This window comes from Convolutriloba macropyga, chromosome 2 (genome assembly GCF_964194025.1).
Source record: "Convolutriloba macropyga chromosome 2, txConMacr16.3, whole genome shotgun sequence".
NCBI classification, from domain to species: domain Eukaryota; kingdom Metazoa; phylum Xenacoelomorpha; order Acoela; family Convolutidae; genus Convolutriloba; species Convolutriloba macropyga.
The window spans coordinates 16,308,832-16,336,706 of NC_134469.1; the positions used below are offsets into that span (position 1 = coordinate 16,308,832).

The 27,875-nt window shown below is 36.3% G+C and overlaps 2 protein-coding genes across 3 annotated transcripts in view; both read left to right on the forward strand.

Moving 5' to 3' along the window:
• LOC142357261 (nesprin-1-like) overlaps positions 1–27,875 on the forward strand; it is a 278,227-nt gene that overhangs the window by 163,686 nt on the left and 86,666 nt on the right. For both annotated transcript variants that reach the window (XM_075408914.1, XM_075408920.1), the window contains exons 22-26: positions 152–353; positions 13,621–14,039; positions 18,526–18,684; positions 22,361–22,521; positions 27,653–27,857. In XM_075408914.1, coding sequence (XP_075265029.1) covers positions 152–353; positions 13,621–14,039; positions 18,526–18,684; positions 22,361–22,521; positions 27,653–27,857 — 1,146 coding nt within the window. The remainder of the gene's footprint in view (positions 1–151; positions 354–13,620; positions 14,040–18,525; positions 18,685–22,360; positions 22,522–27,652; positions 27,858–27,875) is intronic.
• On the forward strand, positions 7,962–8,731 carry LOC142335153 (histone H1, sperm-like). The gene has a single exon (XM_075383517.1). It carries the CDS (start codon positions 8,086–8,088, stop codon positions 8,539–8,541), a length of 456 nt encoding a protein of 151 aa, XP_075239632.1. The 5' UTR covers positions 7,962–8,085; the 3' UTR covers positions 8,542–8,731.

Genomic DNA, 27,875 nt, shown 5'->3' on the forward strand with positions numbered 1-27,875 from the left:
GAGGAAACCGCAAATGGTTGCAAAGTTGATGATATACCATGGCAGCTATGATGTTCTGATAGATAGATTTCGATTACCGTGTACACACAAGTAGCATGCAAAATTCTTTTTATTTTTTAACCAATCCTTGACAGTCCTTTTTTTACCTCAGGAGTGTGACAAATGCATGGCTCAGTGTCGGGAGGTTTTAGACCACTGCTGCATTGACACGCTGCACCCAACAGCGACCGTGAAACTACAGAGAAGTTTAAGTAATCAGATGGACAAGTATTCGAATTTTTTGAATCAGCTGAGAACCAATGAAGACATTCTCAGAAGGACTAACAGACTTGCAACTGAGATCAAATTGTCCGGTTAGTTTTAAAATTTGCCCTTTTGTGTTCTAGCTTTTTGGCTGTTGATGCGGTGACTGATTTCAATTTTGAGCGTAATTAAGTTTTCGACGCTTTAATTGTGTGATTAATCGCTAAGTGGAGAACTTTAAGTTGAAACTTCGATGTATAAAGGAAACCTTAGTTACCTGATGTTGGCGAAGTGATATTATTGACTAGTGGCGTCTAATTTGAGCCGAATCCTGGCTCCAAGTTTGTTCAAACCACAAATTTATCATTGTACCATAAATTTAGGCAATGAATGTGTCCTTCCCACCACTAATGATGATTAACCAACTCGCCAATCCTCACCAACCAACTCGCCAATCCTCACTGTAGATTTTTTGCCATATACGACAACGGGAAATTCTTCATACTTAAGGTGTAAAGTAAACCATATCAGCCAGTCTATAGCTAGAAGGATCTATGAATTTTCATACTGATACGGATTATAAATACCTGTAAATTTTGCAGATTTGGACCATTTTGAGCTCAATTGTTAATAGCCACCGTCAGCCTCTCAACGGTTTTCATTTAGGCGCTCTGGTTAAATTCTCTTTAACTTTTATTACGTTTTTTGTTTTACATAAGTCACAATTTTCACGCTTGATTTCCGACTTACCTCACTCACTGTTTCAACTGAATGGATTTTTTTCATGCTTCGAAAACGAAGTCGAAAAGAAACGGGTTAAAACGATAAAGCCCGGTCATTAAGTCATAGGGCATTAGGTTACCGAAATGTCATCCGTAATCCAAGTCTTAGAAGAGTCTGATGGCGATTTCTAGCGCGTTTGTGCGCGTCTGATGACGCGTTTGTGCGCGTCTGATGACGATTTCTTAGCGCGTCTGATGACAATTTCTTAGCGGAGGAGTTGTGAAAAAGAATTATCTCAGGTTTGATAACCTGAGGGAAATCTAAGGCTACTAAATGGCACAAAAATTGATCAACGATGTATATTTCTGAAATGTCAGAAATGCTACAGTTCAGAAGTCACCCTACGGTTTTTGCAAGTTCTTCAACTGGTAACAAACTGCAAATAAAAGAAGTGGGGTATAACGTCAAAAAGACCTGCAGAAAATCAAGTGAAAGTTCACTGCTAATAAAGGCAGCGACAAATTGTGCAATAGATGGCAAGGTAAGCCACACAGCATCCAGCATCGTCCGGCTTTAAACGAGAAATTTAACACCTGTGAAAAAGGTGGTTCACTTTTCTAAAAATGTGCAGAGTAAAATCCTGCCTATGGCCGGTAAATTTGACCTATGCGTCAACTTCTGCGATGAAGAAGGTAAACTAGGCTGTAAAGCGTCTTCTGAAGCGGAGATGGGAATGTACTCTACACGGGAAAACGTGTTTAACATGTCAGTGGATACCGGTGCTGATGGTACCGAGATATCATCTTTCGTCTGGACTGAGCGTGGTAAACCTGTTAGATGGGAAAATCAGACGTCGTGAGGCCTATTATTATCATCATTTGAAGCATCTGGTAGCACTAACATGTGATATTGAGTGGAAATTAACGAAACATGGCAACAACTAGTTGTGCAGTCCGACAAAGATTTTGTGCTACTTGGGAGAGATATACTACCCCAAGAAATTATCAGCAGATTGTGTGATGCGCCTACCTGCAGTCAAAGTATACATAGCGTATTCGAAACTCATACTGGGATAACAGCCAATGTTCTGCAAGTCTAGAAAGATACCTCTACCTTTACATGACAAGTTCAGCGAAAAAACGTGATGAGGGTACGACGGAATCCTGGTGCCTGTGCAACCGGGAAATGTCACTAATGGGTCACCAGTAGTGCTTCAGTGGATGGAAATATATCTTTAAGACTATTCGTGAACATGAAAGTTTGCGTGAATGGCTAGGTAATGGACGAGGTTTATCCAATCCTAGATATGGAGATCATCTTCCTTAATCTCCATGGGGCCTCATATTTAGGCAAAACTTGAACACAAAAAGAAAATTATCTTTTGCTGACTCATATAAACGAGGATGCAGAAGATAAATGCACAATCAACACATCTCAAGGATTCTTCAAGATGTGCAGTCTTCCTCAGGGCTTGAGGGACTCTTCCATCAAACTTCCAGAATTGCATCGGGTCAACTCTTAAGGGAGTTCAGCGGAACCACGAAACCACTATCATTCAAAAATACGAAACCACTATCAAACAATAAACAACTTTAGACTTTCGTCCACTCAGCAAATATTTTAATGCTCAAATGATACCAGATTGTGCTACAAAAATGTTAACTTTGAACGAAATTCGAAAAGACGACTTCAGATGGGAAAAAGAAGAGCAAAATGCTTTTGAAAACGTCAAAAACGATTTATTTTCGAAACCACTTGGTCAGCCCTACAGGTTAATAAAAGAAGCAACTGGTGCAACACACGCCTCAGAAAAAGCAATAGGCCGAGTTCTCTTCTAAAAGGGACATCTTTTGATTTACGTCTCCAGGAAGTTATCAAAACCCGAACAGCACTACTGCAATATTCAATGATAGGCGCTGACATTTAATTTTGCGGTCACAAGATTGAAACATTTACTGTTCGGAAGGAGGTTCACTCTACAGGCTGACTACAAACCTCTCAAATATCTGATTTCAACAGACGAAGAATTGCCAAAAACAGCATCAGAGAATTTCGAGATGGTCGTTAGCACTGATGGGAATAAACTTCGAAGTGAATTACACTCCTGGAGACCAGATTCCCCTTGCTGATATTTTGAGCAGACTAGGTTTTGACAATGACGCTGACAGTGAGTGTGCTTTGACTTCAGAGGAATCTGTTTTGTACAATCCGACCTGGAAACCCAGACATCAGAATTGAATCGTTTAATACAAGATGTCATCAATAGAGATTAAAGAATGGCAATTGGAAAGAATGCTCAGAAGCAGAAAAAGGATTCCAACAATGAAAAGATTTTCTTGAGCAACCACTTCGGCATCTTCTTTGGTGGTGTTGTACCTTTCAATCCATCCTAAGACATGTGGTGATGGCTACAGCTCAAGAAATTCATCCAGGAAAAAGTGCATACGAAACAGCAGTCCGAGTGATGGCCTGGTGACCCGGCATTAGTCAGGACGTTCTTCGATATGTCTAGGTGTACAGAATGACACGAATATGGGCCTAGTCTGGACGAAACAGCATCTACTTGGCCCGAAGTAGATGTTTGGGAAAGGCTCCATATTGACTTGCGTTGTTCCAAGGACCAAGGTAATATCGTAGTGATAGTAGACGCAGTATCAGGTTGGATGGTCTTTCCTGTGGGAAGTAGAATTTTCCAAACAGTAAAAGTATACTTGTCAAATTTTTGTATAACAAAAACGGTAGTATCAGGTAATGTCGCCGAGTTTGTCAGCCTTGACCTAAAACAGTTTTTGATTTACTGGGGATAAAAAAGATGTAGTCGGGCATCTACCATCCAAAAGGAATTTGACTTGGTGAGATAGCAGTCCAAACAGTGATGCGGGCTATTCAAGCCTGGAGTTGAAATCTGAATGTGTCATTTGGCGCTTTTTTACAGCGAGCTTAGATGACACATCAGTACACTTCCAAGACGCGGGGCGAAGCGTCCGTGGAACTATTGCTGGGATGGAAACTAAGACTTGCAGTGTTGACTGTCTTTGATCTGTGTGAAAAGCGACGTGCAGCTCACCAACAGTTCCACTAACCATTATCATCTCCATGGGAATGAACATTTCATTTGATCATCCAGAGAATTCAAACAAGACAGTGCTTGTTAGTGACAATCAAATTGTTACCTGTTAGAACCTATTGAATTCAAGAAAGAATCTACAGATTAGCAATCTATTGAGTAACAAGCTGAGAGCAGTAAATGTGGCATCTTCTATTTCCACACGATTTCATAACCGAAGAGGAACCTTCTTCATGGGCCGTGAGAACTTCGAGCGGACAAAATAAACAGGCAGAACAATTTTGGAGAAACTATCCATACGGGCTGGCAGGAGTTAGGATGTGATGTATCGCGAATTAGAAAACGTAGTAAAAATTTCTAATGACTTACCTCATTCAATAAAATGACTTCTGAACTCACTTATGGAACTTACAGTTTTATGAACATTTACTTGTTAAAGGTCAGTAGTGTGCATCTAAGTAGTGCCAAACATATATGCCGTAATTTTTGATTATTAGAGTCTTGAGTTCTTGATTTCGAATATTAATTTTGAGATCTTCTCCGTTTGTGCCCCCAGTACGTTATACGCCCCCCAGTTACAGAGCACGTGCCATTACATAGTAAGTCATTATGTAAAAGTTGTTGCACGTGCATCTGAGGGGCGCAAATAATATGCGCCCACTAATCTGAGGTGGCACAAACGGAAAAGATCCTGATTTTGAAAAGCCCTATTAGGGCTTTCTCCTTAGAGCCTTTGTGTCTCATAAAAATGACAGTCCAAAGCTAACCCAAAAAATCGAGTGCTAGTGGTCTATTAAAGGACTGGTGGTCGATCTGTCTATCTAATCTCTTTAGTTGTTTCAATTTATGGAAGGCCCCAAGCGTCTATCGCGGCTATTTTTCGGCAATCTGCCGGCTATGTTTCAAATTAGTTGTTTTAGCTCCCTTTTTTGTTTTGATTTTAATTTTGAGTTTCAGATTTTTGTCTATTTTTCTGTTTTTTACTGTTCAACCTTTTATTCAGAGCTTTTCTAGAGGTGTTGCTGGTAACATTGGAAGTAGACAGAAATTTTCAATAAAAAATAATACAAACTACTAGCTTTTGTTTTCTTTTTGTGTTACGGTTTTTTTGTTGTATAAATCGGCAAGGTGTTGGATTGATGTATGCTTGACTTAAAGTCGTAAATATTGTTTTTTTTTCAAAAAAAATGGTTTTCAAGTTGAATGTTGGAAAATTTTATCTATTTTTTTGTAGCTTGATTTTGCTCGAATCAATATTTTTTTATTTGTCCTTCATTTACTTTCACTTGCCTCCGTTTTCTTTACTTGAAATTGTTTGTTGGTTTTTATGTCAATTTGTAATCGGTTATTGAATGAATACTTAACATCTTTGAGGTGTTTCCGGAATTCTTCCGGTTACGCTTTTTAAATTCCCCTTTCCTTTTGATCACGTTTTTCGTTTGACAAAGGTCACGATTTTCACGTTTTACTCGTGGCTTCGCTCGCTCACTGTTTCAACTGAATGGCTTTTAATTTTTTTCACGCATTGAATTGCCCAATGTAGTGAGTACGGTGAAAGTCAAAAGAGCAAAATCAAAAGAGATGGGATAAATCGATAAAGCTTGGCCCTTAAGTCATAGTGCATTAGGTTATAATGCATTCATTGTTTTAATGCATATAAAGAGACGGGATTTAGACTTTTTTGCTCTAATTTAAAAATAGAGCGAGAAAACAGTGTTTGAACGAAAGTTAGCTTTCTCGCTCTTTGTTTTTCTGTTCACATGCTGCATTTTGACATTGATTTTTGCTGTATTTCTGTTTTTTTTTATCTGATTTTGGTTTTCCAGGTTTTAGTCCTTTCCAGTCCTTGTTTTGTTTTTTTTTAGTCAATAGAAATTTGAATTGTGTCAGCACTTGTCCTGCTTTGTTTTTTTAAATTTGTTTTACCTTTTTATCACGTTCTTCTTTTCACACAAGGCATGGTGTCCACCTTTGACTCGTGACTTACCTCACTCATTATGTCAACTGAATAGATTTTAAATTCGTTCAACAATTGAATTACGGAATGTAGTGAATACGGTCATTGTCAAGAGCGCAAAATCAAAAGAAACGGGATGGACCGATGAAGCCCTGGTCATTAAGTGATAGCACATAACGTTATCAAAGTGCATCATTGTCAATGTTAGCTGAAATTAGTATTAAACGTAGTAGCTTTCAGTTGAGAAGCTGAATAATAGCCACCGTCAGCCTCTCGAACGGTTATTATTTAGGCGTTTCTCCTTCTTTTTAGAGTTCAAAGAATTTGAATTGTATTGGAGCGGTCTTTTTTTTAGATCTGTTTACATATTTTCATGATTTCTGAAGTCAAATTGGAGTAGTGATTTTTGTAAACTTTATCTGATTATTTTTTGAAAATGGTTTTTCCAATTCGCTCATAGTCCGTTCTATGCCTAGTTGTTGTTTAATCAATGAAAACTCTTTGAATTTTACGTCAGGACTTGTCCTGCTATTTTTAATTCATTTTGTTCACGTTTTGCAAAGGTCACAATTTTCACGATTGACTTCTGAGTTACCTCACTCACTGTTTCAGCTGAATGAATTATAAATTCTTTCACACATTAAATTACGCAATGTAGTGAATACGGTCAAATCAAGAAACGGGATCAACTGATAAAGCCCGGTCATTAAGTCATAGTGCACTAGGTTATCAAAGTTTATTAAAGCGATTGCTAGCTGATATTAGTATTAAGCTTCAGTTTATAAGCTCAGTTAAGTATAGATTTAGAATCTAACTAAAACTGTACACTGAATTAGAACAATTTTTGAAACTTAGCGCAAAAATTTGTCTATTTCTATCTCTTCTTTTCTTTTTCTGTTTCAGTCCCGATGTGCGTCTAGCGCGTCAACGGCGGCTGGATTTTAAGTATAGCTTTAGAATCTAACAAACTGCAAACCAAATTCGAACACATTTGAATTGGTTTCTATCCCGTTTCTGTCAATTTCTATCCCTTCTTTTTTTCTGTTTCAATCCCATGTGCGTCAACGGCGGCCATTTTCCTGCAATCTGCCGGCTGAGTTTTTAATCACAATCGGCTCATGAGAGTTTTCTCGGCTCCTTCGGCAAAACCTGCTATATTGTGTATGATCGGTATTTCCTTTCACCCACGGGTTTTCAAAACAACACGCCAATCAACTCTATCACACAATAGAACTCTCGAGACTGCTAAAATTAAATGCTTCCCTTCATACATCTGATATTTCCTACTTTCAAGTGTCCACGAACAGTTCTTTGCCTCGAGAGGTGATAAACTTTAAAGTAAACACATTCTTTACGAAAAGATTCTTAGTGGGTTTTAGATGATTCTTTGTGTGTCAATAGTTGTGTTATATTTATCAACCAACGATTTCAATATGCAATTGTGTTTAGATAAATCTTTTGTTCTGGGGGATTCTGGGGTACGCGTACCTTTTGTTTTTGTTTACTGTCATATTTGTTTTTTTAGCACCTCATTCAATTTTGTCAAAACAGTTTAGGAAACTGATCCAATTTTGTATGTTTTAATTGTAGTTTGATAACTTTTGCCTCAGTCATGGACTGTAAGATGTCTCAGCGTAGACGTTTAGAGAACTGTTTTTCTTCTTCGGAGTCGTTGGACTATTTTTTGGAACCTTTTTCAATATTTTTAGGGCTCCTCAGAAGGAAGCTTTGCGGTTTAGCCTACAATTAATGAGTCACACTACCAGTTTAAGTGAAATTTTTACGCCCTTTGAAAGGCGATTTTTAGTGCTTTGTAGTCATGTTTTGTTTGTTGAAATTGAATGACTGCATGTTTTGAAAAATGACCTTCAAATTTGGAGTTTGCGATGTTTTTGCGATGATGCGCAGAAACGCGAAGCGTTATTTTGCAGTTTTCGTTCCGGTCGCGCTCCAGACTATAAATAGCTGGTATTAATAGAGAGCAGAATTCACTTGTTGCTGTGAACGAATCACTATTAGTTGCTAATTTGACTCTTGAAATTTGCTAGATTTTAATCTTGAAACTTTTAACACACTTTGAGAAACTTGAGAAAGAATGCCTGCCTCCGCTAAATCGACGAAAGCTAAATCGGGAGCTGCCAAAACCCCGACTAAAGAGCCAGCACCCTCTCACCCAGTGTACAAGGAGATGATCAAGGAAGCCATCACTGAGCTGAAAGAGCGAAAAGGGTCTTCCAAGAAGGCTATCCAGAAGTACATTAACACGAAGTGGTCCATCGAAGAGACTCCAAGAACTAACCAGGTTTTGAATCGAACCTTGAGGTCTATGCTTGAGAGCAAAGACATTTCTCATGCGATTGGCCAGAAGACTAATGGAGCCAGCGGACGATTCAGATTGGGTGGATCATCTGGTACTGAGGAAAAGCGAGGCAGACCCAAAAGCAAGAGCTTGTCGCCAACGAAACCGAAGGCCAAGAAAGCGTCGCCTGTGAAACAGTCGCCGTCTCCGAAGAAATCGCCTTCGCCCAAGAAGAGCAAAGGCAAGAAATGAAATCGCAAAATCAAACTGACAGTTGTAAAAACTTGATCATATTGAGTCTGAACTGTTACTATGAACTGAAACTTTGTTTATTTTAGATTGATTTGTACTTTTATTTGCTGTTGCAGTATTTTGGAATAACTGAACTGACTTGAAGCTATTTATGAAACTGATATCACTGAAGATTTATTTTTCTGCTTGAGCTTTTTCCAAAAGATTTGAAAGGGATAAATTTGCACTGAAATATTACGCACTAAAATATTACGGAGTTTTGCTTTTTATGGGACGTTTTGGCAGACTTAAAATTGTTACCGTTGGTGATCGAATTGGTTGTCTTCCCTAGTTGTTAGTCTCAAATGAACTACAGCCTTCGTTGATCTGATTGGGTGTAAAAAATACGTGGTCGATCAAGCAACCTAAATTGAGAGCATCGGGACATGCCTGAGCAACCCGTGGGACGTAATGAATGATTCGAAAGGTGGCCGCCGTATTGGCCGACAACCAAAAAATAAGTTTAACCGACAATTTAATTAAAATGAGCAAAAACAACCGCAGTTTTATCAACTAGTGTAACGAAGGTCTATCCGTGGTCGGACCGTATTTTACCGCATCTGGCCATGCCTCACGGACAATGGCCATGCCTCAGTGGCCCGTGGGACTTGATATGAATCTATTACAACCGAACTACTGATTCATGAACCAATTATGGACTTTTATGATCAATTATGAGAAAACTGTCGGCTAAATTTCTCATTTTTTCCTTGTTGGCTAAACGCCCTGTCGGCCAATTTTCCTAGCACCGATTCGAAAACTACCGAACGAATGAGCAGTTTCCTCAAATTTTACTCTCGGCTTAATGCGATTTCGCATGAACGTTCGTATTTTTGATTTCGCATGAGTTTTTATTCACATTAAATATTGAAACAATATTGTAAGCTAATTATGGTCATACTCCCTTATTTCACTGCTTCATCAATTTGACATTTAAATCAATTTGCAATTAAATCTGCAAAAAACATTGAACAAAGCAAAATTGCAGATTTAATTACAATCAAATAGATGCAGCAGTGAAGTAATGGATAATCACCTCGTAAAAATATTGTTCCAACACGAGATTTAGTGTGCATATTGCTTCTTATACGTCATCCCGTGAATTCAGCAGGGGGATTTGATGAGTGACGATAACGATCTCATTCACGTGAAGGCAAAGATTGAACAAAACAGTATTTTTATAGCGTGTCCCATAAAGTTGAACGTTTCAAAAGCCACAGATCTGAGTTCAAAGGTCAAAGTTTAAATTTAAAACTTGTAAGAAAAAATTGAAGAACAAGCTTAATGGAACAAACGTTGACATTCAAGTGACCAATTTGATGTTCACTTGCCTGTTTCTGACGTTTTCGAACGTTCGCTTATTTCAACTTTATGGGACAGACTATACTCTAATCAAGTTTGCGGCAACTATTTACTCCCTGTTGGTCTTGCGATTTTTCGCTTGATCGATTTTTTGTCCGACCCTTATAAACGGGAAACAGGTTGCGCCCAGCTGGAATCAAATTTAGTAGTCCTCAGTCAAGGCACTTAGCCGCGTTTAGTAGTCCTTCAAGTGCTTAGTGCGCTAAAGCTAATGGGAAGGCCGTAGTTTACTACGTTAAATTGAGCTCTTAGGAGCACAAAATGTTTCCATTTGTTTTTTCGTCAGTTTAAAATTGAAGCTGGTTAAAGTTGAAGGTCTTTTGCAAGACATGAGTACTATTACGACCATTTTAAGAGCTATATTTTGGTTATCCAAACAAAACACTGATAATTTTATAATTTTATCTGTTTTCAAGCCTTTTGAACATTTTTGTCAATTTAGGTTTTTTTAGCCCTAGGTGTCAAATAACCTCTAGGTTTTAATAGTAGGTTACTGCATAGTTTCCAGTGGCAATGGAATGGTTTTCATTTAAACAACGAATTTTAGCCGTTTTAAAACAATTTTCAATTTTAAAACATCACCAATTTGAACAATTTTATGCTAATTTTTGCATTTCGAATTTAAATTTCGGTTTTAGGGTTTGACAATAGATTACTGTATATTTTCTAATGTAATGGAATGTTGTTCAAAGTTTCATTATCACGAATTTTAGCATTTTTTGACAAAACTTGCTTTTTTTCAATTTCTTTGACATTCATAGTCATTGTGCAGGTGTTTTGAGCCTCAGGGTTCAGAAGACCTCCGTTAGGGTTTGTATCAGTGTTCAGAACTTTTTAATATCACAAATTTTAGCATTTTTTAAAATAAAACTTAACATTTTCAAGTTTTTTAAGGTTCTCCAGCCTCAAGAGGCACATAACCTGCTCTGGATTATATGTTAATGCAGAGCTTCTAGATGTAATGGAATGTTTTCCAAGATTTTTTCAGTAATTTTAAAAATGTTTGCAGTTTTTTGAACCTTGAATTTTAGCATTTTTTTTTTTACAAATTTTGCTATTTTTTCAATTTTTTTGACATTTATTGTCATTATTCAGGTTTTCCAGCCTTATTAAAAATCTCCTATAGGGTTTGACAATAATTAACTGGAAAAATGTTTTTTGGCCATGGCTTAGTTTTCATCTTTTATTATCACAAATTTTGCAAAATTTTTTCGAGTTTTTGGAATTTTTTGTCATTTTTTTGGTTTTCTTAAGCCCCATGAGCAACATAACCTCCTCTAGGGTTTGATTTTAGGTTACTGCATTTCTTCTAAATGTAATAAAATTTTTTTCAAGATCTGAATATCCTCAATTATTTTGTAAAAATATATTTTCAATTTTGTCAAGTCTTTTGAATCTTTTTGAATTTTTTAGCTATTTTTCTGCCACCAGGGTCCTAGGGACCTCCTCCAAGTTCGGATGATAAGCTGTCGCATAGTTTTTAGACTTAATGGAGTCGTTATCAATCTTTAATGACTCCAGCTTTAGCAATTTTTGATAACATTCAAGTTTTTTTTCAAATTTTCCGAAATTTATTATCATGTTCCAAGTTTATGGATCTTCACGAGCCAGTGAAACTTTTTAAAGCTTGAATTAGGGATACTGGATAATCTCTTAAGACAATAAAATGGTTTTGAAGATTTTATTATCTTGAATTTTAGCAAGATTTTGTTAAAATTGGCGATTGTTTTCAAAATTTTCGAATGTTTTGTACTTTTCTGAGTTTATCTATCCTAACTGGCCCACGAAGCTTTTAAAGTCGTGCAGACGGGTTACATGACATACCTCCAGAGACAAAAAATAGTTTTCAACATTTTCATTGCGAAATCTGGAAGCTTTTCTATTAAAGTTTTTTGCAAAATTTTTAAATATTAATTTTTTACTTGATTTATTTACTAACAAGGCTAGAAAACTATAAGTTGCACAGTCGAATCATACTAAAGCTAACCTCACTGAACTGTGGCTAGCTAATGACGAAGCCAACCATTTCCGGTCGTTTGAGAGCTTTTCGCTGGACGTTAGTTGGTGATGTTTGCTTAGTCTCATTACTAACAGCTCTCATTTGCCTTTTAAAGCAGAGTAAATGTTTGTCAGGTCATAAATTAATATAATTCTTTGAATTATGTTTCAGGACTTGTCCTGCTATGTTCTTTAAGTTCGTCGAATGAAAATTTTTCGCTTTACTATAGTTCACATCTTGTTCAACATTTTGCGTGAAATCTTTTTGACTTCTCTAGGCTAGTGTCACTCTTCTCTCATTCTGTTAAAATTGTTTTTCGACAGCAGTTGCTCAGCAAAGCAATCCAAAATGAAGAGAGTCAGTATCAAAAAACGAAATCAGAAAAACAAAGGATAAACCCATAGAGCCCAGTTTTAAATGCCCGTTGTTCAAACTTGGTTCTTATAAGTCTTAGTTACCATCTCTAATGCTTATTGTTATTGATACTACTTCCTGTATCGTCGCACTATGAAACAGGAGTATGTTCAACTTCAAAATGACATCAAATTAAATTGTACTTTAATATTGTTATTCTACTGAAATCATTTTTTTCATTATTTTTGTTCTCTTCTTTCAATCCCAATCGTGGTAATGGGAATCAGCGGCGGCTATTTTCCGGCAATCTGCCGGGTATGTTTAGATTTTCTGGCTTTCGTTTTTTGAGTTTTTCGATCTTTGAGTTTTTGGGGCCAAATAAAATTTTGAGAGCTTGGACTGTGGTAACTTAATATTTCTCAGCGACAAATGATGGTTTTAGAGATATCAAATTTACGAATGCTGGGTCTTTTCAATTTAATATGCTTTTTTTGTTTTTTTTTAAAATGGTTTGTCGTACCAGCAAAAGTTCAATTTTTGTTTTAAATAATTTTTAAATGTGGCCAAAGCATGAATGCTAATGCGTAAGAAACACAATGCTAACAGTAATAGGCAACCAAATTTTTCGTGAATTTCTGTTTCCCGCAAAATTGCATCAGGATCATCTTTCTTCAAATATCCCAAAACCAGAAAGTTTTTAAAGGCATTTCAAAAATACATCATAAGCGCAAAAAAGCCAAAATCAATGCTACTGCAATTTATTTATTATCATAAGAAAGTGGCTTTTACACCTTCGTCTAAAAATTTTCTGAATTTAGTTTTTATGTAACGCATTTGTTTTCCAAAGTGCTAAATAAATCTAAGCAGTTTTTGATCTGTGTCTATATTACTATAGGATATGATTTGCTTATTGTTAAAAATTAATTGGCATTGTTGTTATTGGCATAGAAATATTCAATTTTCGAAACTTACTGAAAATCTTGACTTTTTTAACCATTTTTTCGATAAATTGTTAACCATTTTTTCTGAGTTACACTTATGCTCATTTCTAGGAAATAGTTACAAAATTATGATAATCGAAATACTCTTTCAAATCTTTTTTTGTTAAAATAAGATCTTTTAAGTAAAAAGTCTAGCAAATATTGCCCCCATTTTAAGCGTTCTGTTTTATACTTTGATATGTTTAATTGGTTACGTTTGAACAAATACTTTTGCACTGAACTTTTGGCATGTAATTTTATAACTTTTAAGGTTATATAACCCATTTGCAAAGGTTATATAACCCAACAAACTATATAACCCATTTGCTTCCCTTCGCATTTCAGAAGCTGAAGAAATCGACCTACGCAAGATCAATGGTGCCTGGAAATCTACAGTTTCATCATTGGAAACTAAAATGGACAAAGCTGAAAAACGCTTGCTATACAGAACTTCATTTGCTGAAAAATGTGATTTCTGGTCCATCTTCATAACCGACATCCAGAAAAAGTTGACATCATTCTATCCTAGAAGCTATGATGGTTTGAAGTTGTACTTTAACGAACTACAAGACATTGCTAACGAGTTACTTGCGAAGCAACAGTTGATGCAATCAATTCTGATTGAAGGAAGGAAGATAGTGTCCGAAGGAGGTGAAGGTGCTGGTCAGTATACAGAGGAAGTCAAGTCCAAAATGGAGGATTTCAAGGGCCAATGGAAACGAGTTGCCGAAGGAATCGATCGGCAGAAAAATGAAGTCTCCAAGGTAAAGAAGTTCGTAGCAGTTATTAATTGCTCTCGAACGTTCGGAGCAGATATTGTGATTGTGTGTCTTGTTTTTTATACCAAATTTTTTGACCGTTTTATTCTAGAATGTTCTTTCGATTTCACTTCTTGAACGACTTTTGCATGCTTGACGTTTTCATGTTTTTAATAGCCGCCCTCATCTTCTCAGCCGGCTATTATAGCGCTCCTATTTTTACAATTCAAAGAATTTGAATTGTATTGGGGCGCTGTCTTTTTACAATTCAAAGAATTTGAATTGTATTGGGGCGCTGTCTTTTTTTTTAAGATCTGTTCACACATTTTCATGATTTTTGAAGTCAAATTGGAGTAGTGATTTTGGTCACGCCGAAACAGGAAATGGAGCGAAAAAGCGAGTGGTTTTGCGGCGTGAATTTTTTTCGCTCTAATTTTTAAGTAGAGAGAGAAAACGGTGTTTGAACAAAAATTCGGTTTCTCGGTAGTGGTTTTTTGTTCACATGCGGCAATTTCACTCTGATTTTTACTGTTTTTTCGATTTTTTGGATCGGTTTTTTTTCTAAATGGTTATCCCAATCCCTTCACAGCTCATTCTAGGCCTATTTTTTTGTTTGAATTAAATTTTACTAGTGGTTTTTTTGTTGACATGCGGAATTTTGACATTAATTTTCAGTTTTTTTTCTTATTTTTTTTATCTGATTTTTTTAAAATGGTTTTCTCAATTCACTCATAGTACATTTTAGGTCTAGTTTTTCTGTTTAGTCAATGAAAATTCTTTGAATTGTACGTCAGGACTTGTCCTGCTATGCTTTTTTTTAAGATCTGTTCACACATTTTCATGATTTTTGAAGTCAAATTGGAGTAGTGATTTTGGTCACGCCGAAACAGGAAATGGAGCGAAAAAGCGAGTGGTTTTGCAGCGTGAATTTTTTTCGCTCTAATTTTAAAGTAGAGTGCAAAAATGGTGTTTGAACAAAAATTCGGTTTCTCGGTAGTGGTTTTTTATTCACATGCGGCAATTTCACTCTGATGTTTACTGTTTTTTCGATTTTTTGGATCGGATTTTTTTCTAACTGGTTTTCCCAATCCATTCACAGCTCATTCTAGGCCTAAATTTTTGTTTGAATTAAATTTTCATTTCTTGCTAGTGGTTTTTTTGTTCACGTGCGGCACTTTGACATTGTTTTTTTGTTTTTTTTCTTATTTTTTGATCTGATTTTTTAAAAATAGTTTTCTCAATTCACTCATAGTCCATTCTAGGTCTAGTTTTTCTGTTTAGTCAATGAAAATTCTTTGAATTGTACGTCAGGACTTGTCCCGCTATGTTTTTTTACTTCGTCGAATAAAAAAATGTTTCGCTTTACCTCATTTTGCCGCCTTTTCAACATTTTGCGTGAAATCTTTTTGACTTCTCTAGGCTAGTTTCTCTCTTCTCTCATTCTGCTAAAAGTGATTTTGAACATCAGTTGCTCAGCAAAGCAATTCAAAATGAACAGATTTAGTACAAAAATGGATGTCAGAAATTGTACAAAAATCTTTTTTTTTCAATATCTTCTGTTATTAATTGCTCTCAAACGAAGTTTGTAGCAATTATATTAGTCCTGTCGGTCTTTTACTTATACTTATGGTGTGAGGGGCGGTTCTTAGAGGTTGACACCCCCCCCCCCCTTTGTTGACCCCCCACCCCCACTATTGGCTCCACCACCCCCCCCCCCCCCCACCGCGCTTTTGCCCCCCCCCCCACCCAGTGCTGCCCCCATCAGCCCCCGGTGCACCCCCCCGTGGCTAGCTACTGACCAAGCCAACCGCTCGCCGGTCGTTTGAGAGCAATTCACCCGACGTTAGTCGGTTATGTTTTCAATCCCAATCATGCTTATTGGAATCAACGGCGGCTATTTTCCGGCAATCTGCCGGGTATGTTTGAGTGATTTTAATTGCGCGCATTCAGAAATTACGTCTGTTGCTGAAATAAAAGCGACTGCGAGCACTGAGAGTACATAGACCGTGTAGCGTCGAGGCAATTGTCCACGACTCTCAGCCAAGAGGTCGGGGGATCGATACTCTGCGCAGTCAGAATTTTTTGCAACATAAAAGCTTTTCTAACCTATGTCCCCTTCTAAATTGTCTGCTTCGCTAGTCAGTCGGTCGAGAGCAATTCGTCCGACTTTTGTCGGTTTGTCTTTTTATTATCTGCGGCCAGACTTTCAAGGGCTATTGTTTAGGTGTTTTTTTTTTTACAATTCAAAGAATTTGAATTGTATTGGGGCGCTGTCTTTTTTTGAGATCTGTTCACACATTTTGTTGATTTTCATGATTTCAGGATGTCAAATTGAAGTGATGATTTTGGTAATGCCTAAATATGAAGTGGAGCAGAAAAGCAGATGGTTTTTTGGTCTGAAATTTTGTTGCTCTAATTTTAAAAGAGTGAGAAACCGGTGTTAACAAAAGTTCGCTTTCCCGATATTTGATTTCTCTTTACATGCGGAATTTTGACATCGATTTTTACTGTTTTTTGATTTTTTATAAGTGCTTTTCTAATTTATAGTCCTTTCCAGGTGTAGTTTTTTGTTTATTCAATAGAAATTTGATTTGTGTCAGGCCTTGCCCTGCTATGTTTTATTAAATTGCTTTACCTTTTGATTACGTTTTTCGTTTTACATAAGTCACGATTTTCACGTTTGACTCGAGACTTACTTCACTCACCGCGTCAACTGAATGGATTTTAAATTCTTTCACGCATTGAATTACGCAATGTGCTGAATAAGGTCAATGTCAAAAGAGCAAAATTAAAGGAAACGAGATGAACCGATGAAGCCCGGTCATTAAGTGATAGTACGTTACGTTATCAAAGTTCATTATAGTCAATGCTAGCTGAAATTAGTATTTTGCTTTATGGCTTTGAGTTTAGAAGCTGAGATAAGTATAGTTTTAGAATCGAACTGAAACTGCGCACTTAATTAGAACACTTTTTGAAACTAGGATAAAATTCTGCAAGTTTCTACCTCTTCTTGTTTTTCTGTTTCTATCCTGATGTGTGTCAACAGCGTCATTGTCGGATATTTTCAGGCAATTTGCCGTCTATGTTTAATCTGATTCTTTTTATGCTCTCTTGTCCTTTTTATTCAATTTTTGGTGCTACCATTTTTTTTGTGGCAACCGAATTTTTGTTACTTTTCAGCTTGAGAATCCGGAAAACTTTTCGATTAGTTCTGTAAGAGAACTGCTTCTGAAAGTACAAATTAATAACGGGCAGAGGTGACCACTCCGTCTTAATTTCCAAAACGGAGTGACTTCTTAAATCTTAATTTTTTTTTCGCAAAAACAGTTGAACAAAACTGCTCAATTACATGAATTTTCATTGCAAGAAATTAAAAAGTATTCAAAGCATTGAATTGGTTGCATGTTTTTCATAGTCTGATTGTTAACATTATTGTTAAAATCTTGCCACAAAGCACTTAAGTTTCTTCAAAATAATATTTCAAGATTTTTTTTGAAAAAGAAAGTGTGAGCCAGACTTTTTTTTGCCACCTATTTACCTTAATTACTATCTTTCTCATGGGCTTCTTTACTAATTTAAAAAAAACAGTTAAAGGAAATTGTCATACGTCTTGAACTGATTAGGGAACCACAATAGACTCTGATTTCTTCGCTTTGAAATTACTGCATGAAAATGGCATCTTCAAAAGAACTAATAGAAATGTTCTGTCATCACGGATTATACAGATCCACTTCCAGCTTTTCAGGGCAAAAAATTAGGCAACAAAGTCGCTTTGGGAAGCCAAATTAAACGGCGCTCGTTCACAAATTCATTCTGCAAAATGTTGAAGTTTCCCACTGTCAAAATTGTTTACAAAAGTGAAACAAACTTTTCTATCTTTTTTGTACTCTTCTTAGAGTACTACTCTTATAGGACGGTAGAGACATTAGAGTATCCTTAGAGCTGATGTATGTACTGCTTTGTTCGAATACTGATGACTTCTGTATATAGGTTGTCTAAGAGGCGTTACCGGTTTCTGGGTATGCGATTTAACAAAACTGTTGAGACAAATTAATGGTGTGAAGGCAAGTTTTAAAAGTTCGACCACCCCCACCCTACTTGACTACGTACGCCTTAACATACAGTGGAAAGGGAATTTTTTGGTGGTTTAGATAACATCTGTCCCTTTTGCACCACTTTTTAAAATCGTTTGTCGCGTTTTTCTTAACTGTATGCTAAAGGACAAATCGTTTGTTAATTTTTTTTATTTCAAATTACGAGGACCTTTGAACGCAGATTTTGAACGCAGATTTTACTTAACGAAGCGTTTGCAGAGGAGACTGGCTTTGTGGATTCCTTTTAAAACTTTATACGCAACTCTTTAATTTGGGCTGATGATTGCTATCGGCTCTATTATACGGCAATCAGTGGATGTATATGAAAGCTATGAAGATTTGCTCCAACTCTATGCAAGTCTGCTCTGGCTATCAACATAAACGCGAACTTGTTGTAGGTAATAGAGAGATGGGCATACTTGAAGTCAGACTATGCTAAGATGGACCAGTGGCTGACAAAAATCTTGGATGAGTTGCGTGGTTTTCGCAGTTTAGAGGAGTCAGACTCAGGAGAGACAATTTCCTCAAGAGCTCATCTCTTTGAAAGCAAATTACAGGTCAAATTAACCTTACTAATAGTCTGAACCGTTTCCTAATATTTTTCACAATGATTCGGGTTCTAATGCTTGAAATTGTGTACCTTGGTTTTTAAGCAGCGAACTTGGCTAACATGGAAAAACAAACTGACCCAAAACTGGCGTCTACAAATGCCAGCTTTTGATCTTTCTCTAGGCTAGTAAATAGTTCTGTATAGCTGCGAAGCTGTAAACTGAGCGTAGCTATATTGCGGTGCTCTTTGTTTTACAATCCAAAGTATTTTGATTCTATTGGTGCGCTATCTTTTTTGACGGTTCTCGATTTTTTCGGCTTTCTCACGCCAGTGAGAAGTCATGATAAAGTCGTGACTTTAAGCACGCTGAAGTCGTAAAGGGAGCAAAAAAGCGAGTAGTTTTAAGTCGTTACATGTTATTAAACTGCTTTTAGAATTTAATATTTTAATGTTGCGAAATTTAGAAACTTCCATTTTAAAAAAATAATAGGCATATTTTTCGAGTTTTTCTATATTTAGTGGCCAATGGACCCCCTTCAAGGCTTGTGTGTGGTTTAATGGGTATTTTTAATTTGATCTAATTCGGCTTTCATGTTAAAGGCTTCAAGAGTTTTAGCATTGATTATTAATTGCTCTCAGACGAAGTTTGTAGCAATTATATTAGTCCTGTCAATCTTTTTTATGCGATTTTTTGCTTGACCGATTTTCCGTCTTACGCTTTTGACTTTTCTTCCTCAAAAACGAGATAAACAGGTACCGCACAGCAGGCATTAAGTGCTCTTAAGAGCCTTTCAGCTCTGTTTCAGCTCAAACTGTTTTGGAGTCTATTTTTATGGTGTGAAGTACGGTTCTTAGACGTTGAACACCCCTCCACTGTTGACCCCCTCACTATTGCCACGCCCCCGTGCTGTTACCCGCACCCCACTGCTCTCCTACGCGCCCCCTCGTTTCTAGCTACTATCGAACAATTGCTCGCTTGAAACACGCAAATTTGTACTGTTTTGAAATTTTTGCCATGTTTGAAGTGTATGGATCTGTCTGAGCCAGTGAAACTATTTCAGGCTTGAAAGAGGGATACTGGATGATGTGTTGAGTCCATAAAATGGTTCTTAAGATATTAATATATTGAATTTTTGCAGGATTTTGTTAAATTTAATAAATTCTTTCTAATTTTTTAAATATTTTTTTTGTCCTTTTCTGTGTTTAATGACCATTAGTGGCCAATAAAACTTTTTAGTCGCCGAGATGGATTACCTGAAAGAAGTTTTGAGCCAAAAAAGGTTTTAAACTTTTTTAATTGCGAGCTTGAAAGTTTTTTAATTTCGCCGTTTTCAGTTTTTTCTATGATTTATTTACTAACAAGGCTAGAAAACAAGAACTTGAAGTTGAAGAGTCGAATCCAATCCCATTATGGAAAATTTTTCTATCTCTCTGTCGGTTAAAGTTTCCTTGCTTCTATTTTTCGTTCACGTTTTATCTCTCTCTCTCTCTCACTCTATCTCTCTCTCTCTCTCGCTCTCTCTCTCTCTCTCTCTCTCTCTCTCTCTCTCTCTCTCTCTCTCTCTCTCTCTCTCTCTCTCTCTCTCTTGCTCTTTTTGTTGATGCCGCACTTCAGCTGCTGTTATGTGGCGTAATACCATCATCTCCTCATTAACAATAAGTTAAAGTAGAAATGTTTGTATCATAATTGGCTTAACAGGCACTTTTTGAGAAATCATTGTCAATTGCTCTCAAGCAATTTGTAGCAAATATATTAATCATGTTTGTTTCTTTTATGCAATTATTCTTTTTTTTTCTGACCCATTTGACTTTCGTCTTCGGAAATGGGATAAAGAGGTAGCACCCAGTTCGCCTTAAGTTCTCTAGAGCCGTTGAGCCCACTAGTTTTCAATTATGCGATTAACAGAAACTGTTTTGGAGACTTATACTTATGGTGTGAAGGGCGTTTCTTAGAATTTGATCTCAAACCCCACCCACCCACCGCCTTTGCATCACTCCTCCAATCCCTGTTTGAGCCCCCGCTGCAGTGCACTCCCGCTGCGATCATCTTACGTCCTTTCAATTAATCTAAAGCTAGCCTCACTAAACCGTGGCTAGCTACTGACGGAGCCAACCGCTCGCCGGTCGTTTGAGAGCAGTTTGCCAGACGTTGGTCGGTTGTTTTTTTGTTTAGTTTGTTTGATAGCCTTCGTCAGTCTCTCAATGTTTTTTATTAGGCGCTCCGCTTTTATTAACTTTACCTTTTGATCCCGTTTTTCGTTTTACATAAGTCTAGATTTTCACGTTTAACTTTGACTTACTTCACTCATTGTTTCAACTGAATAGATTTTAAATTCTTTCACTCATTGAATTACGCAACGTAGTGAATAGTTCAAAGTTAAAAGAGCAAAATCAAAAGAAACGGGATAAACCGATGAAGCCCGGTCTTTAGGTCATTTAGAATTATGTTATCAAAGTTCATTATAGTGTTTGCTAGCTTACATTGGTATTACGCTTATTAGCTATCAGTCTAGTAGCTGAATTAAGTATAGTTTTAGAAACTAATTGAAACTACATTGAAAATTAGAACAATTTTTGACACTGAAAAAAAAAAACAGAAAAAACTTGGTCATTGTGTCTCCTTTTTTTCTGTTTCAATCCTGATGTGATTCAAGCGCATCAATGGCGGCTATTTTCCGGCTATCTGCCGGCTAAGTTTAATTATTTCAGTTTCCTTACTTTTGAGACTGTTTGGCTTTTTGGCTGGCATTCTTCAATTGATCTGTTCAGGTACAATAGTTCTAAGTTTTTCAATCAATTTTTTGGATTTTGATTCAGGACTTTTTACGTTTTTACTATTTTTACGTTTGACTCGTGACTTACGTTTGATTACTATTTTAGCCAATTCCCTACAGTTTGTCATTTTTCAAAAATGAAGAATATTTGAGCTTGTCGCCGCTCGCCTATTGCAATGTTAGTAAATTGATGGTTTCGATTGCATAGAAAAGGCGTTTTTGCTGTATTGTGTACTTGTATTATATAAAGAGTTAATTTTATTGGTTCAGTTGGTCACATTTGTTTTACACAAATCACAAATGTTCCCTTTGTTCAATGACTTACTTTACTCAATGTTTCAACTGACTGAATTTTAAAATCTTTCAAGCATTGAGTTACGCAATGTAGTGAATGCGGTCTATGTCAAAAGAGGAAAATCAAAAGAAACGGGATAAACCGATATAGCCCGGTCATTAAGTCATAGTGTATTAGGATATCAAAGCTCATTTTAGTCAATGCTATCTGGCATAAGTATTAAGCTGACTACTTTGCAGTTTAAAGGCTGAATTAAGTATAGTTCTCGAATCTAACTGAAACTGCACACCAAATTAGAACACTTTGACACGTTTGGTTTTGTGGTGATTCCATTTCAAAGTCAAATTCTAACCTATTTTGCTGTGTTATTCTGCCAAATGAAAAAGCGCTAGTAACAACTAAGTTTATAAAATTTTATTGGATGCAATATTTTTCTATCTCTGTAATTATCAACCAATCAAAAGCTGGAATCCTGTTTATTATGATGTGTTTGTAAAGTGTTGATCGATTAAGTATTTAAGTTTATGAAGTCCTTAAGCATGTCTGCAACCTGTAATGTATTGGCGAAATCAGGTAACTTAACGCTGTAACCATTATACGTGTATTTTTGATAGAATTTGGAGTCGACGATTCAGAAAAGGGAGATTGAGTTTGATCAACTGAATCGACGAATCGCTGAAGTTTCTACAAATGTTGATGAGGACTCACGAAGCGAGCTACGCGATGACTCTGAAAAGTTGGCGAAGAAGTGGAACCATTTCAAAGCCAACATAAGGCAAGTGACGCAATAAGTTGTAGATACCTTTGTAAAAACCAAACTTTTTCTATTTTTTTAATTAAAAACTTTTTTACGAAAGCCGAACCCAAATATTAGAGCAGAGATTAATGGTGTTGTGATGATTTTAGTAATAATTGCTCTCAAACAAAGTTTGTAGCACTTCTGTTAGTCCTGTGGCCCTTATGCCTTGCCTCAAAATAGGGACAACCAATTTGCGCCCGGAGGGCATTGAGTTCTCTCAGAGCATAAAGGTTTTTAGCATCTAAGTATGTGATTCACCGAACCTGTTTACGAGGGTAAACAGTCCCGAATAGCAAAATATTCCCAGACAAAACAGTCACAGGCAAAATAGTCCCAAGAAAGCAGACAAAACAGACGAAACAGTTCCAACTAATCATAGAGTTTAATATATGCACACCAATTAACAAAGAAACTCCTTAATTTATTCGTGTGATTGTAAGTCATTGAACAAAAGTTAGCTGATTACAACATAGTTTTTGCCAAAAATATGTATTTTGAAACAAGTTTTTGGTTAATCTTAATGCATATCAATTAAAAACAATGCATTCAGAAGCTTAATTAATAGAAGCATTCAGAAGCTTAATTAATAACTTACCTCACTCAAAAAATGACTTCTGAACTCACTTACGGAACTTTCAATTTTATGAACATTTACTAATTAAAGTTCAATAGTGTGCATCTAAGTAGTGCCAAACCTATATGCCCTGATTCCTGAGTAATAGAGTCTTGAGTTTTAATATCAAATATTAATTTTGAAAAGCCCCATTATGGCTTTTTCCTTGTAGAGCAAATGTGTCTCATAAAAATGACAGTCCCAATCTAACCCAAAAAGTGTAGTGGTCTATTGAAAAGCTGGTGGTCGATCTGTCAATCTTATTTCTTTAGTTGTTTCAATTCATGGTAGGCCACAAGGGTCTATCGCGGCTATTGTCCGGCAATCTGCCGGCTATGTTTAATTGTTTGTGGATTATGTTTACAATTGTTTTGATATTTAATCGGGACTATTTTGCGTGGGGCTATTTTGTCTGCTTTTCTTGGACTCTTGTCTGCGACACTTTTGTCTGGGAATATTTTGCAATTTGGGACTGTTTTGTCTGGGACTGTTTTGTCTGGACACGGTTTACGAGACATAAATTTATAGTATTTCAAAAATAGTATATTATGAATTCCTAGTATATCAAAGTCAATTTGACTTCACCCCTCACCCCCACATCAGCTCCTCAATCCCCACCCCTGCATATAGGTTAACTCGTAACCCAGCGCGCACGACCTCCCATGAATTTAAGATCAATTTTACTGTCTGTCCCTTTATAGCTTTCCCTAAACGGTAAAGCTAGACCTCCGGGAGCTTGGGCTAGCTAGCACCAAAGCCAACCATGTGACAATTGTTGGGCAGCAGGTGGCTTTAAAATTTGTTTACATTGTTCTGCTGAATTATGCATCTGTTTTTTTGTAATTGTTTCAGTTTTTAAGAATCGAAATAGTTCAATTTCATTTCTTTCGCGTTTTCGAAAGGTACCTGTGTTATCATATCCTGCAAGATGTTTCTCTTTACCTCTTGAAAAACTTGTCTGTTTACGTAATTTTGTCCCCTTTTTAAAGTTTAGAATTTGTTGGCAACTTTGTTGCTCTATTGCTAGAGATTTTCTGTGCAAATGAAACGCTAGTCTCATCTTCAATCAAGTTTAGTCTTTTCGCAGACTAAGGAAAGTGTCTGCTTTATTGCACATTTACTTTTGAGAAGTTTGACTGGAAACTTATGATTTTGAAACCGGTAGGATGTATTTTTTTGATGAAGTTGATAATTTTTCCATCTATCGTTTACTTCTTGTCGAGTAATTTTTTTGAAGCAATGTTAAGAACAAAATGGTTAATCTTTTCAAATGAATTTTGTTATATTTTCACATTTTTTGCCCTTTTCCTGAGTTTTGCACAAAGTTTTGAAAGTTTTTTAGGTTATATTGTTGGTTGAAACCGCGTGTTAGCGGTGATTGATTTTGAAGAGCTGAACGTGTGTTTCCGAAGAATTGTGATATAGTCACACTGCAACGACAGATTGAACAAATAAGCAAAATTGCTGCCATCCCAAATGAATTTTTAGTAAAAGTTTAGGAACAGCAGTCCAATTTGTCTGTAGCTGCGAAGCGTTAGGTTTAGCCTAAATTTTTTGTGGAGATCGCAGTTTTTTTATTAGGCGTTTCACACTCATTCTTCAGTTTTTGCGTTTTTCATGTGGGAGACCTTCAAAACGACTATTTTGTTCAGTTTTTATCCCCTCTTCAACTTCTTTAAGTGCGTGAAGTCATTGGTTTAATTCATTAGCACTCATTAAGTTTGTTCACGTTTTTCGTTAAACATGCAGAAAAGGAGCAAACAGTTTAAAGTATTGAGAAAACTATGATGGAACGGAAATTTGTTTTCTCGCTAGTGGTTTTTTATTCACATGTGGCAATTTGACTTCGATTTTTATTCTTTTTTGGTTTTTTGATTGGCTTTTTCTCTACATGGCTTTCCTAATCCATTCATGGTCGCTGAATTGTAAGCCAGGACTTGTCCTGTTGTGTTTTGCAATCCGAAGTATTTGGATTGTATTTGTAGGCTCGCTTTCTGTTTAAGATCTGTTCACTCTTTTTTCTGCTGTTTCACGTCAGTGAGAAGTCAAATTAGAGTGGTGATTTTAATGACGCTGCGGTATTTAAGGGAGTGAGAAAGTGAGTAGGTTAGGGTTGTTAATTTTTAAAGAAGAGTGAGAACAGGAATGAGAAATTGGTGTTCGAACAATTTTTCAGTTTTTGATTGGAAACCTTTTTTCACAATCGTCAATTTGTTTTTTGTTTTCAGTTTTTCTTCTCCTGAGTGCTATGAAGTTGATGCCTATGTTGTTTTCCATTGCGATTATTGGCAGTTGCATGCTTATAATGATTATGGCAATATTTGTTGCCATAAAATTCTAGTGAACATTTGAATTCTGCAGTTTATTTAATTAATAGCCGCCCTCATCTTCTCAGCCGGCTATTATAGCGCTCCTATTTTTTTACTTCGTCGAATAAAAAAATGTTTCGCTTTACCTCATTTTGCCGCTTTTTCAACATTTTGCGTGATATCTTTTTGACTTCTCTAGGCTAGTTTCTCTCTTCTCTCATTCTGCTAAAAGTGATTTGGAGCATCAGTTGCTCAGCAAAGCAATTCAAAATGAACAGAGTCAGAATAAAAAAATGAAGTCAGAAATAGAAACGGGATAAACCCATAAAGCCCAATTTTAGATGCCCGCTATTTGAACGTCGTTCCTATAAGTCTTAGTTACCATCTCATGCTTATTGGTATTGATAGTAGCCCCTGTAGCCTCTCTCTAAGAAACAGAATTATACTTAAAAAATGTTTTTGTACAAAAATCTTTCTTTTCGATATCTTCTATTCTTTCAATCCCAATCATGCTTATTGGAATCAACGAGGGCTATTTTCCGGCAATCTGCCGGGTATGTTTTTTAATTGTGCTGTCGCTTAATATCATTAATGGCAGGTCTTGTTGACTGCCAATGGGGTATAAAACACCTATAGAATGGCTGAAGACCATAGCTAGGGGTTTTCATGACTTCGACACTATTTGCCCTCAATAATTTTCGAGTTTTTGGTGAATTTGCTGTACTTTTTGTTGTTTTATCATTTAGTCCCATTAGGTACAAGTCTCATAGTTTGCTAATGGGTTTTAGGTTTATCGGTTGCTATTGGACAATACGTTAATTGAAAAGTTGTTTTAAAAAAGTAAATGCTTTCGTTGGCTTTAACAATAATTGTGATCAAAAAATATTGTCGAGTTTTTGAATTTTTGCAAAAATTATTTTCTTTCATTTAGTCTTTTTTGACAAGTGTCAGTGGTTGCTATTGACCGCATACAATAAATTACTTGAATTCAAAGAAATTTGGACATTTTCTAGCCAAAAAGTTGATTTCTTAGTCTGGGATGTCTGGCGCTAAGTCTAAATAGTGACAGTTCTCAGTGGCCTAGTTTCAGCGTAGTTTCCGCTCATTTTTTGCTCCAATTTTTAGCCAACGTTTTCATTGAATGAGATATGGTTTGTTTGCGAATTGTCCAAGTGAATTTGTGAATTTCGATTTCTTTTGTAGTTCTATTGTCTTCTAAAACTGCTGAAATATATTTCCTAACTGCTGTTCTTTTATTATATTCTGTGTTTGAGGATTTTCGAATTTAGTTATGTGGGTTTTTTTTATCTTGATGCCAATGATTTTTAAATATTTTCTGATTTTTTGTTAATTTACTTAGCTCCTTCTTTCATCGATTCCCAGAGGGTTGTTGTTTTGCGTCCTCATTCTAAGGTTATGTAGAGTCATTATTTTCATAAACTCCTAAGTTTGAGATTGTTTCTTAAAACTCTAGATGCTGGAAAACGGAAGTTTCCAATTCTTTTTTGATTTTTTATTGATTTTTGGTCATGGGTTTTTGCCTGTCTTAGTTTGGTTTTGCTGTAAAAATGTGAACCGTCAGGTCATTAGTTAATTTAAATTTTTGTATTATATTTCAGGACTTGTCCTGCTAAAATTTAATTTTGCGTTGCATTTCGTATGGGATTTTTTAAAAATCTCGACTTTGTTGTTTGACTTCTGATTCATCTCACTCACTGTTTGAACTGAGCGGAATTTGGATTGTTTCTTTCGTTGAATTATGTGTATAGTGTATACGTTCAATGTCAAAATAGCAAAATCAAAAGAGACGAGAGCTAACCGATAAAACCGGGCATTAAGTCAGATTGCATTAGGTTCTCAAATTTCATTAAGAGTGATTGCTAGTAATAAGCCATTAGTAATAAGCCTATTAGCCTCTAGTTTTGAAGTTAAATCGAGCTGAAATTGTACACCAGATTGGAACACGTTCTGTCTATTTTTATCTCTTCTATTTCTGTTTCAATCAGATTGTGCGTCAATCCCATAGCGCGTAAACGACGGCGATTTTCCGGCAATGTTTGGCTTTTCAAAATATACCGAGCTGCTAAATGTGGTTTGGCTACTTTAATTAAGATCGAAATCGCACAAAGAACCAGCCTTGGTAGCCCGGTTAATAATAAACAGCGACTTTCATTTCTCCTTTCAGGCAAACTAAGATGAGTGTTAGCAAAATAGTCGCGGCAACGAAAGAGAAGGAACAGAAGCTGAAGATTCTCAACGAAACGTTAAAAGAGGTGGAACTCAGAATGAACGATGATTGCGGCGTGGATGCTGATAACAGTCAAATGGAAGATGCTGTCTTGTTTGGAGACATTTTAAATGATTCTAGAATGAAAGTGGATAGTTTACAGGTGAGATTGCATTTTACA

What these genes read in the sequence shown, in the direction of transcription:
- LOC142335153 (XM_075383517.1), top strand. Translation starts at nt 8,086, where the DNA reads ATGCCTGCCTCCGCTAAATCGACGAAAGCTAAATCGGGAGCTGCCAAA.